The sequence below is a fragment of the Uranotaenia lowii genome, chromosome 2 (assembly GCF_029784155.1).
Source record: "Uranotaenia lowii strain MFRU-FL chromosome 2, ASM2978415v1, whole genome shotgun sequence".
Taxonomy (NCBI): domain Eukaryota; kingdom Metazoa; phylum Arthropoda; class Insecta; order Diptera; family Culicidae; genus Uranotaenia; species Uranotaenia lowii.
In genome coordinates, this window is record NC_073692.1 from 14,781,343 (window position 1) to 14,794,624 (window position 13,282).

At 42.7% G+C, this 13,282-nt stretch overlaps 4 protein-coding genes across 4 annotated transcripts; 3 read left to right on the forward strand and 1 right to left on the reverse strand.

Annotated features, from left to right (window-relative positions):
- The first annotated feature begins 264 nt into the window (after positions 1 to 264).
- Positions 265 to 1,263, forward strand: LOC129748204 (uncharacterized). The gene is made up of 2 exons (XM_055742718.1): positions 265 to 378; positions 473 to 1,263. Exons 1-2 carry the CDS (start codon positions 359 to 361, stop codon positions 1,143 to 1,145), a joined length of 693 nt encoding a protein of 230 aa, XP_055598693.1. The 5' UTR covers positions 265 to 358; the 3' UTR covers positions 1,146 to 1,263.
- Positions 1,264 to 1,366: 103 nt separating this feature from the next.
- On the reverse strand, positions 1,367 to 4,851 carry LOC129745648 (la-related protein 7). The gene is made up of 3 exons (XM_055738868.1): positions 3,023 to 4,851; positions 2,146 to 2,962; positions 1,367 to 2,074 (listed from the first exon to the last, which is right to left on the reverse strand). Exons 1-3 carry the CDS (start codon positions 3,276 to 3,278, stop codon positions 1,426 to 1,428), a joined length of 1,722 nt encoding a protein of 573 aa, XP_055594843.1. The 5' UTR covers positions 3,279 to 4,851; the 3' UTR covers positions 1,367 to 1,425.
- Positions 4,852 to 6,017: 1,166 nt separating this feature from the next.
- Positions 6,018 to 8,583, forward strand: LOC129741088 (uncharacterized). Its single transcript, XM_055732789.1, has 2 exons — positions 6,018 to 8,402; positions 8,464 to 8,583. The coding sequence occupies exons 1-2, from the start codon at positions 6,018 to 6,020 to the stop codon at positions 8,581 to 8,583; spliced, it is 2,505 nt and encodes an 834-aa protein (XP_055588764.1).
- Positions 8,584 to 9,489: 906 nt separating this feature from the next.
- Positions 9,490 to 13,000, forward strand: LOC129741089 (uncharacterized). The gene is made up of 3 exons (XM_055732790.1): positions 9,490 to 9,511; positions 9,704 to 11,485; positions 11,544 to 13,000. Exons 1-2 carry the CDS (start codon positions 9,490 to 9,492, stop codon positions 11,173 to 11,175), a joined length of 1,494 nt encoding a protein of 497 aa, XP_055588765.1. The 3' UTR covers positions 11,176 to 11,485; positions 11,544 to 13,000.
- Positions 13,001 to 13,282: the final 282 nt, after the last annotated feature.

A 13,282-nucleotide genomic window follows, 5' to 3' on the forward strand; every position in this document is an offset into this window, starting at 1 on the left:
TAAAAACATATTTAGAATGATCCTACGCACCGTTTTGACCATACAGACTTGGATGATTCCTCGTGAATTTTAATTAGCGATTTAAAAAAATTGCAAAATTTTCAAACGCGTTTTTCTCGAAACGTCATAAATGAACATAGACCCTTTTCTCGTGTTGGTGCTGATGTGTTAGTTTTTCTTTGTTTTTATTTTTGAGTTAAATCTATAGAGGAACATTAAAATGAGTAAAACCGTTCCCAAGTGATTGTTTCTAAACCAATAATGACAAAGAATCTCAGGAGTGTGATTTACAAAACAATTTTTGTTTGATAAATCAGCAAGAAGGCCGAAAAACCATAAATAATTTTTGTGGTTCGTAATGGACAAAATAACCATCAAGTAAGTGAATTATTTTATTAAAATGAACATAAAATTAAGAACTTCATATTGGTAATGCCAAGTTGGATTTTGACGCATATTTATTTTTCAACAGTACCGACATCCCGTTTTGCCGGCTTTGCTCGTCATCGGAGCACGATTTGATTCCGCTGTTTTCGGGGGAAAATCAAGTTGAACTGATGCAGCAATACCTTGATATTCAGTTGAATTCTCCGAACGATTTCCCCTGCTACGTGTGTGTCATTTGTTCCGAGAAATTAGAGGAGCTGCCGCTTTGTTGCGGAGGAGTAGATGAGGACGGCAACGACTATCAGGACGAGGATCTGGCCAGGTACAAAGAGTTGTGTAAAACCGTTGATCAGATGGTCCGAGATCAGCAGCTGGCGAATCAACCAGCTGAACCTTTTTCAGATGCAGAATCCTTCACCTGCAGCCATTGTATGGTGACGCTCGAAACGTACGAAGAATTCCTGAAGCACGCCCTGGAACTACGTTGTTCCGGAGCATCGACTGGATCCAATCAGGTCAATGTGACGGTGAATCAGCCTGAGGATTCCGTTGATCTAACAAAAGCGGACGACGATTGCCTGATGGTTGGCGACGATTATGGGTGTCATCAATGCTCTGAGTCATTTTCCGAAAAAAAAGCTCTCTACATCCATCGGAGTTCGGTGCACGATGAGAAGCTGTGTAATATATGTGGGATGCAGTTCAAAAGCTACTCTAGCTTGAGCAATCACTATCGAGAACATCGCTTCAATGTTTAGAGCAAAGTTTTTTTTATAAGTTTCAATGCTTAACAACCATATTATAATGTTAATTAATAATTAATTAGTTTTAGACCAGTAGCAGACAAATACTTTTTATTAGTCTGTCTCGGCACAATACCGTAAATATGTTCTTATCACTTTGAAAACTGATGACAATTTTCAAATCTAAAAAGAAATTAAACTGTGAAAGGTCATCGAATTGGTACAATTGACATTCCTTTTATCTCATAACTTTTTTATTTTATTTTCACCCCGTACAGAGAAAATATTTGTTTATCTAGTCATCATCATCGTCGAATTTGATGTGCGTATTGATTTTTTTCATAAGCTTAGTCCTGCCGCGCACCCTTTTTTCCACCTTGACCTTTTTGTTGAGCTTATCGTCTCGGTCTCGGGATATTTTATCCCAATAGCCGGTTTCCCGTTCGCCGCTCAAAATCTGCGCCCCGTACTCGGCCGAGCAATACTCGCGAACCAGCAGGTTGGCCGAGGCCGGTTTATCGACCCGTACAAAAGCTTCCGAATCGCCTTCTTTCAGGTCCACGTACCTCACGTAATCGAACTGCTTCAGTTCGGCCTTGAATTCTTTTACATTAGCACAAGGCACGCGAAACTTTATGTGAACAATCAGGCCAGGTTCGAATGCGAAGAGCGGTTGCTTCACTACCGGTGGCTCGGGTTGTTCTTCCGCTAGCTTTGTGGCCTCGGCGGCAGCTTCTTCGTCCGTGAGAGCTCCATAGAAATTAACTCTCGGTGAAGATTTGATAGCCTTCGATCCGGGGATGCCTCCGGCCGTTGGATTTTGAGACCGACTTGCTGGCTGAGGTTTGGTAAATTTGGTTTCACCGGCAAAAAGCTTTTTCAACTTTTTAGCTTCCGCTCGCTGAAGGTTCAGATACTTGTTGCGCAATCGACGCCAATCTTTCCTGAAAGTGAATAAATGAAAATATTTTACAACTTATAGCTTTCAACAGTCTGTTGTGTTTAAAAAACATACTTTGGCATAATCTTTAGTTCGAAAAGTTTATCATCCTGTTGAATGGCTTTCTTGAACCCACTGATTCCTCGCCGACGTCTTTTCTTTTTGTCTTCATCTCCTTTGGCTTCTGCTTTATTATCTGCAGCCTGGCCACTGTCACTATCTTCAACGCCTTCCGGTTGCTCATTGTTTACATCCGTTCCCTCACCCTCCGATTCACGATCGCTATTTTCGCTGGTTTTCAATCGTTTCAAAGGAGGTTCTTCCGTGTTTGTGTCTTTTTTCTCTTCGCAGCTTAAATCTAGCTCACGTTTACCCAATTCTGTTTCCGGTTTGTCTGCAGATTTTTCGCTTTTCTCTGGCTCCGGTTTCGATTTATCCTCAGCTGAAGTCAGCCCGTCTTTTTCCTTACCGAAGCTCGATATACTGAGCAGTTTATCCGGATCTGTCCCTTCATAAGACATAACACCGCCGAAAGCCTGGAACGTCTTCAGTGCCTTCTGCACACTGTTCTCTTCTTCGAATTCAACAAAACCAAACTCTTTGATTTTCTTCGAAAAGCGATACCTGGGCAGTGAAACGTAAGCCACCTTTCCATAGGCGGAGAAAACATTCCGTACCCAGTCGTGGTCGGCCTTTGGCGGGAGGCATTCTACGTAGATTGTGCACTCCTCGCAATTGGCACGTTCAGAAATTTCCGTCAGTCGACGTACTTTAGTGCGATCATCGGAGACTTGCAGCTGGTCGGAATTTTTCAATGCCGTCGCAATTTCCTCAATGCTTTCGGTTAGATGTTTTATCCTGTTGAATTTCAAAAACTCCTCAAGAGGTACAACTGCAATTAAAAATATATTTAAAATAATATCCATCCCTCTTCTCTTGTGATTAAACCTACATGGATCTTCCCGAATCTTTTGTCCCAGGTAGCGGTCCTTACAAAGATTGGCATCCGAAAAATAAAACTCCATCTGGGACCGTATAGCATTGAACTTGTGCTTCTTTCGATGACGACCGCTGTTTCCACCACCAGCGGCGGATGTTTTTGACGCAGATTGTGGCTGTGTGGATAGTTCCGAGGGCGCGGAGACTTTAGTTGAATCGGCAATCACCGGCTGCTGTTGACTCGGAATATTGCTGCCGGTTGTAGCCATGATTTTCACTACCTTCCGAGGAAGCGCGCCGTTTGGAAATTTTAAACGATTTTAAAAAATTTCGAGCAGATTTGCGGAACACCGGTAATGTTTATGTTTTGAAATTGAGCTCGGAGCAGAGGTGCCAGGTGTACTGATAAATCAGGATTTGTCCTGATTTTCGAGAAACCGTCCTGTTTTTCTAATAAGATTGTCCTGTTTCGTCCTGATTTTTGAAAAGTTGACTAAATTTTACTGATTTTCAAAGAAAATATCTAAATTGTAATATTGAATTCATAGTAAAATTATCAGGATGTCGAACAATAATCTGTAATAAAATAGTTTAACCGATAATAATCTTTGGTTCAGATGATATTTAAATGGTGTTTTAACATATAAACTGCAGGCCAGACAATATTCTTCTCGCTTATGTTGCATAAATTTAGGCATCTGGTCTACAGTACCTTTATTTCGCCTTCATTTATGTAATTTCTAAGTCGTTTCTAAGTCACCGATCACAAGTGGTTAAATGTGGACAACAATATTCATCCGAGCGAAGATTGATCGATGGAACACCACAAGGTTCATGCCTGAGTGCCTTGTTATTCAGCCTTTACATCAACAGTATTGTCAAAGATCTTAAGTGTCAATATCACCTATATGCAGATGATCTGCAAATCTATACATCAGGTTCCATCAACAACTTGAATAACATGGTTACTTTGGTTAATGAAGATCTAGCCTACATTGAGCTCTGGAGCAGGCAGAATTCTCTTCATCCAAATCCGAAGAAGACTCAAGCTATCATTTTTTTCAAGACTGGTTCACTAACCACGAGCAATGATATAGTTTTCTGTGGAGAAATTATTCCGACCCAAAAACACATCAAAAACCTTGTCTTGGCGATGGACGAACAACTGAGTTGGAATAGACAGGTGAACGAAGTGGTCTCCAAGGTATACCTGACCCTCCGGACTTTCACAGGTTTCAAGGCAGTTCTTCATATAGCGACACGTATTAAGCTGGTGCAAGCAGTAGGGTAACGGACCAATTTTGGACCGCTTTGGGAAGTGGCTAGGCTATTTTCTGAAATAAAAAAGTACATGTTACAATTTTTAACTGCTTTATCCGTTCATTACAAAGATCAAGGCTTTTTCTATCGAAACATATCGTTGTTTGTTGCAATGTAACAAGATTTAAGCCCAAAAACTCGTTTCTTCGATAATTACTGTGGTCGGTATTTTGGACCACCAGGTTTCTATTTTGGACCACCCTTTGGACCTATTTTGGACCACCCTTAAACTAAATAAGATTTTTTTTCTAAATTTTGCTATATTGACGCTAGTGGTTGATGCGCAATTATACGAATAATTCAGTTAATCTTTTTCTTTCTTATTCTTGTAGTCAAGTTTTTTTTTTGTTCATGTTAATTCATTCCTGAACTATCTTTCTTAAATTTTCCCCAGCCCCTATTTAGGTACACTTGTTTGAATATTTCCTACTCCAACAATCTATATTTTTCTAGAACTTCTTATGCTTTAAAAAAGTAAATTATCGATAACAATAGAGTAAAAACAGAAAAACTCTCCCGTGATAGTGTGTTTTAAATGTTTTGAAAATTTCGACCGCACACTGCAATCTCAACGAATTTTTTTCTGTAGTGTTAAATACTGGCCAGTAAGCTAATCTTAAAGATCAATTCTTAGAAAGCAAATCTTCTTCCGACGATCCAATGAAAAGTTGAGAAAGTCTGACATCTTCAACTTCGCGACACCAATTGATGCATTTTGACTTCCAGAACCTTAGTGGATTTGATTTAGCTTCAGTTCTGTAGAATACATAGATTAAAAAAAGATAAAAATGTGCGAGAATTATGCAATCTTTTAAACCATCTAAAAGCCAGTTTTTTTTCGCTGAAAATTTCACAAAAGTTCAGTTTTATCTTCGAAACAACTTTTGTTATACGAAAAAAATTATCGTGATCGTAATTTCTTCAACAATAATATTTTCCAAAATTGCATAACCACAGGGGCTGAAAAACAAGATTTTTAGTACTTTTCGATTGAAATATTTACACATTTAAACCATTTTTTCCTAACGTTTGTGTCACGACGGTGCAGAGTGACGCACCTCCCCAATAACAACAACCTTCTCACTTACCATCGATACTTGCTGTCAACTGACAGCGAAAAGTAACACCAGGTTTTTATGGATCACCTTGGTCCGTTCGAAAAGCGCGAAAACGACAAAAACAAACAACATCACGTTTCGTGTAGGGAAAGTTAATCGAATAGCTAGTGAGAGTAGAAGTGAAGGTAAAATTAAAACTATTTAGCGCAAAAGTGGAACATTTAACATTCAATTACTTAATCTAGATTAGACTAACACGATTAGTACGGTCGATTGAAAACATTGCACGAACAAATTAAAAAGTGACTGTTAATTTAGCAGGTAACTTGAGTGCCAAAACGTACACTGAATCCTAACCTAATATGTACAATTTCTACAGTCATAAACAGTACGGATCGTTGCTACTTGCGAGGACAGGCACAGGTACAGTTGAAGGACACTAAACGTAAGTGGAAAACATTACTATAAACATAAAAACGAATGTTTAAGATACCCGAACACGAATGTACACACAAGTTAAAAATCACTTAGCCTAATTGGGGTTTCAGCGGGGTCCAGCGAGATCCAACATCCCAATCAAGGAACTTCTGACATTTCTCGGAGACTTGCTGCTGCATCGACGCTCCACCGATGGAATGTCCTAGTACTGCCCCAAAGTCTAGGAGTTGCATCGTGTGTCAAAAGGATTGCAGCGGTCTCGAGAAATGTCAGAAGTTCCTTGATTGGGATGTTGGATCTCGCTGGACGGTGGTTAAGGAGCAGAATTTGTGTAGGAAGTGCCTTCGAAAACACTATGGAGCCTGCCAGGTGAAGGAGCCATGCGGAAAGAATGGGTGCACGTATAAGCACAGCAGTTTGCTGCATGACGACAAGCGGTATAGTAAGCCGGCGAATCCTGCGGAAAGTTGCAACATGCATTCCAAGGCAATGCGGAGAGTCCTGTTCCGTTACGTTCCGGTGACTATCTACGGTAGGGGAAAGCAGGTCAACACCTATGCGTTTCTCGATGATGGATCGTCTGCTACCTTGATGGAGCACAGTCTGCTGAAGGAGTTGGGATTGAAAGGCACTTCCTATCCGCTGTGCCTCGACTGGACTGGTGGTCAAAGCCGCGAAGAAAACGAATCGGTCGTACTAGCAGTGAAGATTTCCGGAATCAGCGGAGTGCCTGATGTGTTCGAGATGCCAGAGGTCCACACGGTTCGGGATCTTTCTCTTCCGAAACAGTCGGTGTCGATACCAAAGATGGTGGAGAAGTACAGCTATCTCGCAGGTTTACCGCTGCAGTCATACGAGAGTGCCTCTCCGCGAATCCTTATCGGAATGAACAACTGCCGTCTAGGAAGCTCGTTGAGGAGCATTGAAGGAGGTGAGAACGAGCCAATGGTGTCCAAGACACGACTCGGCTGGATACTGTACGGTCCCTGTTCATCGGAGCCCGGTGCGAGGAATTCTGATTATAGTGGCCACCACAGTTTCCACATCCGCCCGTGCGTCAAGGAGGACGTAAAGGAACTGAATGCAGCACTTAAGGAGTATTTTTCGATCGAGTCGCTGGGGATTGCCGGAGCGTCAAGGTCGATGCTGTCGAAGGATGAAGAGCGCGCTTTGAAGATCCTGTCCACCGAAACGCGGCTGATAGAAAACCGCTACGAGACCGGATTATTGTGGCGTTATGACCAAATAAACTTGCCGAGTAGCAGAGGAATGGCCCTGAAGCGTCTGGACTGTCTACTAAAGCGGCTGAAACGAGACCCTGATCTAGCGGCCGCGATGTCAGCGAAAATGTCCGACTACGAGGAGAAGGGGTACATTCGACGACTTTCCGCTCAGGAAAAGGCGGAGAAACATTCGAACGACTGGTTCTTGCCGATATTTCCGGTTACGAATCCAAACAAGCCAGGAAAGATTCGCGTTGTATTCGACGCAGCAGCCAAGGTCAACGGAGTTTCCCTCAATTCGTATCTGCTTACGGGTCCCGATCAGCTAACGTCCCTGTTATCAGTCCTCTTCAAATTCCGGGAGTTCAGCGTTGCCGTCGTTGGAGACATTCGAGAAATGTTTTTCCAGGTCGCCATGAAGAAGCAAGACCAGCGAAGCCAGATGATTCTGTGGACCAGTGGAAATGAGAGCGGAGATCCCGAGGTGTATGTAGTGACGGTGATGACCTTTGGGGCGGCATGTTCTCCAAGCAGTGCACACTACGTGAAGAATCGAAACGCTGACCGATTCGAGGAGCAGTACCCTAGGGCGGTGCAGTGTATCAAGTACGAGCACTACGTTGATGACATGCTGACAAGCGTCGAAACCGAGGAGGAGGCGGTGAAGCTAGCTGATGAGGTAAGATGGATCCATGCGCAAGGAGGTTTCGAGATCCGAAACTGGCTTTCAAACTCCAGTTATGTCGTTAAAAGTCTGCGTGAGGAGCCAATCGTGGAGAAGAACCTAAGTGTCGGTCCGGAGATGTCAACAGAAAAGGTCCTCGGGATGTGGTGGGACACTACAACTGACACCTTCACATTCAAGTTGTCACCGAAACACGACGCGGAGCTGCTATCTGGTGCCAGGATACCTACGAAACGGGAAGTCCTTAGAACCCTGATGACAGTGTACGACCCTATGGGGCTCATCGGTAACTTCCTGATCTACCTCAAGATTCTGCTGCAGGAGATTTGGCGCTCCGGATCTGGCTGGGACGACGAGATCAACGCACGACTAACCGAAAAGTGGCTGACGTGGATCGAAACTTTGCCGAACGTCCGACAGGTCAGGATTCCTCGCTGCTACCGTACTACGACATCCGCTGAATCCAGTAACAGCATCGAACTCCACATCTTCTGTGATGCCAGCGAGAATGGAATGGCTGCCGTAGCATACTTCAGATTCGAGGAAGAAGGGAAGGTGGAGTGTGCTCTGATCGGATCGAAAACTCGTGTGGCGCCCTTGAAATTTCTCTCGATTCCTCGCCTCGAGCTGCAAGCCGCAGTAGTTGGAGCACGTCTCGCCGGGAGCATTGTGAGTTCGCATAGAATCCGGATCACACGACGCATTTTCTGGACCGATTCCCGCGACGTAGTGTGCTGGCTACGGTCTGATCATCGGCGCTATAGCCAATTTGTGGCCTTCAGGGTCAGCGAACTGCTCGATACGACGGAAGTGGGAGAGTGGAGATGGCTGCCGACCAAGCAGAACGTAGCGGACGAAGGAACGAAGTGGCAAAGGTTGCCGGACTTTCAGCCGGAAAGTCGTTGGTTTCGAGGACCAGACTTCCTACGAGAACCCGAAAATTCGTGGCCTGGCGATGCTGGAGGTCAAGGAACGACTATGGAAGAGATCCGTGCCAGCGTTCTACACACTACCAAAAAAATCTGTGAAATTACATCACATATGATGTAAATAAAAAGAAGCATCATATATGACGGAATTTTCAGTGCAAGTTGGATATTACACGCCTGTAAAATTTGCCGACGTGTAATTTAAAAGTGATGTAATGTTTACACTTCCAATTGGATTTTTTTGTTTACTTTTTAGTAATATGATTCAAAGAAGATCTCTCAATAAAAAAAAAACAATCTTTATGCACACACCAGATTACATTTATTTTAAACCACTTTTGCCACTTTTTTTGATCTGCCACTTTTGCCAACCATGGCTACGATCGTCACCATTTCCATCTGGCGGAGCCTTTCCCGGAACGTACTTTGCGAATCTGTTAGAATTAAAACAAATTGTTTGAAGCATATTTAGCTTTATCTAACCACTTATTCTAAAAACTTACCATTCCACAATGAACGCACAATCAAACAACACGGCAGCGCAAACACCCGACAGGTCAAAAAACTTACGACTTGCTTTCGTGTTTGTTTTTTTTTTTTTCATTTTCAGTGCTGTCAAGGATTCAATCATATCTAATTTACAATAGAAAATCGTGTTCCGTGTCATTCCGATTCAATTCTTCAATCTTCAGAGTTGTTAAGGATTCAGTTTTTGCAATTTTCTGTGACATGTAATTTTCTGTGTTCGCACTACGAAACAATCTTTAAAATTACATCACATATGATGTAAATAAAAAGAAGCATCATAAGTGACGGAAATTTACAGTATGAAATCGCGTTCTATGTCATGTAATATTAAGGGTTTTCAATTTCAGTGCTTTTAAGGATTCAGATTTTTTTTCTGTGTACACCACCAAGGAACCAAACCACTGATCATTTCATTCGAACGTTTTTCGAAATGGAAACAACTTTTGCGGTCCGTCGGATACCTACATCGTTACTTCATCAACTTTCAAAACACCGTCAATAAAACCACCCTAGTAAGAGGCGCTCTGACGCAGGAGGAGTTGAAGCTGGCTGAGAACACGATCTACCAATGTGTTCAGCAGCAGGCTTACCCGGACGAAGTTCGATTGATTCGCAGCCGAGTAAAAGAAGATTCGCTTTGGGAACGTACTCTACCGAAATCCAGTGCGCTGTACAAACTGAATCCAGTCATCGATAAGCACGGTGTTCTACGAATGCGAGGACGTATCGGTGCCTGTGCATGGGCAGATGAGGCTACGAAAGATCCCGTTATACTCCCGAGGCAACATCATGCTACCAACCTGTTGATTGCTGATTACCATGCTGCGTATCATCATCAGAACCACCAAACAGCGCTCAACGAAATCCGCCTCAAGTACAACATTCCTCGTCTCCGCTCCGAGTTTGACCGAGTCCGAAGAAACTGCCAACGGTGCAAAATCCGACAAGCGAACCCGAAACCTCCCGCGATAGGGAACCTTCCGCCCGCCCGGTTGGCAGCGTATCAGCGCCCATTCTCGTACACCGGAATCGATTACTTTGGCCCAATGTCTGTGTTAGTTGGCAGACGTACCGAAAAGCGATGGGGAGTCCTGCTCACCTGTATGACTACCAGAGGTGTGCACATCGAGATCGCGCATTCGCTGAACACAGACTCGTGCATCTTGGCGCTGCGTAATTTCATCGCGAGGAGAGGCTCGCCCTTGGAGATCCTGAGCGACCGGGGTACCAACTTCATCGGAGCCTCTAGGGAGTTATGCGAGGCATTGAAGCAGATCGACGAAGAACGTCTGAAGGTGGAGTTCGTCAGCCCGACCACCAAATGGACGTTCAACCCTCCAGCCGCTCCACATTTTGGTGGCTGCTGGGAGCGCCTGATACAGTCGGTGAAGAGAACTATGAACGACTTCGACCCCCCGCGTTTACCCTCGGACGAGATTCTTCGTTCCATGTTGATGGAGATCGAGATGATCCTGAACTCTCGACCGCTAACCGACATACCGATCGACAACGACAGTGAACCACCCCTCACACCCAATCACTTTTTGTTAGGGTCATCTAACGGCAGTAAGCCCCCGATCATTTTCGACGACAGACCGATTGTGCTGAAGCGTTCCTGGAAGATGGCACAACAGTACGCAGACACGTTCTGGAAGAGGTGGGTGAACGAGTATCTGCCCACGTTGACACGCAGGACCAAATGGTTTCAGCCCGTGAAACCCATCCAAGAAGGTGACCTAGTGATCATCATCGACGGAAATCTCCCTAGGAACTACTGGCCAAGAGGACGAGTGGTCAAAGCGATCGCAGCCCAAGACGGGCAGGTTCGTCGCGTGACAGTGCAGACATCGAAGGGGCTCTTGGAAAGACCGGCGACCAAGGTTGCTGTATTAGACGTCGGTGCAACAGGAGGTAAGCCACAGGACGACAGTGGCGTACCGAGGGGGAGTGTCACGACGGTGCAGAGTGACGCACCTCCCCAATAACAACAACCTTCTCACTTACCATCGATACTTGCTGTCAACTGACAGCGAAAAGTAACACCAGGTTTTTATGGATCACCTTGGTCCGTTCGAAAAGCGCGAAAACGACAAAAACAAACAACATCACGTTTCGTGTAGGGAAAGTTAATCGAATAGCTAGTGAGAGTAGAAGTGAAGGTAAAATTAAAACTATTTAGCGCAAAAGTGGAACATTTAACATTCAATTACTTAATCTAGATTAGACTAACACGATTAGTACGGTCGATTGAAAACATTGCACGAACAAATTAAAAAGTGACTGTTAATTTAGCAGGTAACTTGAGTGCCAAAACGTACACTGAATCCTAACCTAATATGTACAATTTCTACAGTCATAAACAGTACGGATCGTTGCTACTTGCGAGGACAGGCACAGGTACAGTTGAAGGACACTAAACGTAAGTGGAAAACATTACTATAAACATAAAAACGAATGTTTAAGATACCCGAACACGAATGTACACACAAGTTAAAAATCACTTAGCCTAATTGGGGTTTCATTTGTCTTCCTCAAAGGGATTTAATAACACATCTACCAGATAATAAAGATTGTTATCGAACCGGAATTTTACTTCTTCTGTCTGTCGTTCGCTTGCGCAACAGTTTGAATCATGTTTAATCTATCTCATAGCTATAATTGAATATATTATCTGTTGAAATTGTTCTAATATTAACTGAGGTATTTCAACTCTTACAAATATTAAACTTAATTAGGTCCACATTTATTTTCCGATTTGTTGTCGTTTTTTCACAACCCCTACTTTAGAAGGGGTTTATGTTTCGTCTCGTATACCTAACCAAGTTTTTATTTTCTCGAAAATCAACCCTGTATGGTTGTAACTTTTAGACAAAACTTGCAATAATGTTTCATGAAGCATCACAAATATTGAATTAATAAAAATTGGAGAATTTCCAGTTTTTTTCATGTTTTAAAGCTTCTTTAAGCTGTAGCTTTTGAAAACTGCCTATCTATCAAACAGTTGCCATTAATGTAGATTGTAAGATTAACGTTGTTTGAAGCATAGTGCTTGAAAAGTAAGTTAAAACAATGATTGGCTTGGTTTTATGCCGATTGAAGTGAACTTCGTCTAAAGGCGGGTTTGGACTTTAGCGAGTTGAATGAATAAAATAATGCCAAAATCTCAAAAAATTATTTATTATAAGCGGTTGAAATAGTGTGCGTTATTTTTTTTCATATAATGTACAACGTACAACGTTTTATTACGTTCATGAACATTTAACAGCCGGTTTAATACTCAGGTTATGTTGGGTGGTCCAAAATAAGTCCTTGAGGAATTAAGTAGGACCTATTTTCGACATGGGTCAAATTACTACGAAAACAAGTTTTTTTGGTCCTTCGAGCTTGCAAACTTGTTTTCAAGTGTTTAATCATAACTGTGAACATGATTGATGTTGTTAAATTCATCACAGATAGGCAGAAAACTTCTTGGAAGTTGACTTTAATAATGGCACGTCCTCCTGAAATGGACTTGATTTGGAACAACAGCGAAAAATCAAAACTTTATTTTCAATTTTCTATCCCTTATCAGCATATTTAAATGGAATCTTAGATATGATTGGAATCATTAGAAGTAGCTTCAACTATATTTGTTCAAAAGTTTCATGTTTAACATGATTTATGAGAGGAAAATTGGAAAAAAGCTGCAAGGTGGTCCAAAATATGTACCTGGTCCAAAATAAGTCCGTTACCCTAATCATTCCGATTTATTCATATTGCGACGTAGTGTACTATCCCGGTCTGTCACCTCAGCAAAAGAATCAACTACTTCGCAGCTATAAATCGGCAGTACGATTTGTATACGGTCTACGTCGCAGAGACAGTACTACAAATCTAAGGAACAGCATCCTGGGCCATGATCTACCAGAAAACTATCACCAACGCATCAGTTGTTTTATGCGTAACTTGTACTACGAGGGCGCCCCAGAATATCTGCAAAGTGAAATGCAAAGAACGCGGAGTGATAGATCCAAATCCTTCGTTGTACCTCAACAAACCACAACATCTAGGAAAAGTATCCTGATCTACGGCGTGTCTCACTGGAACCAACTC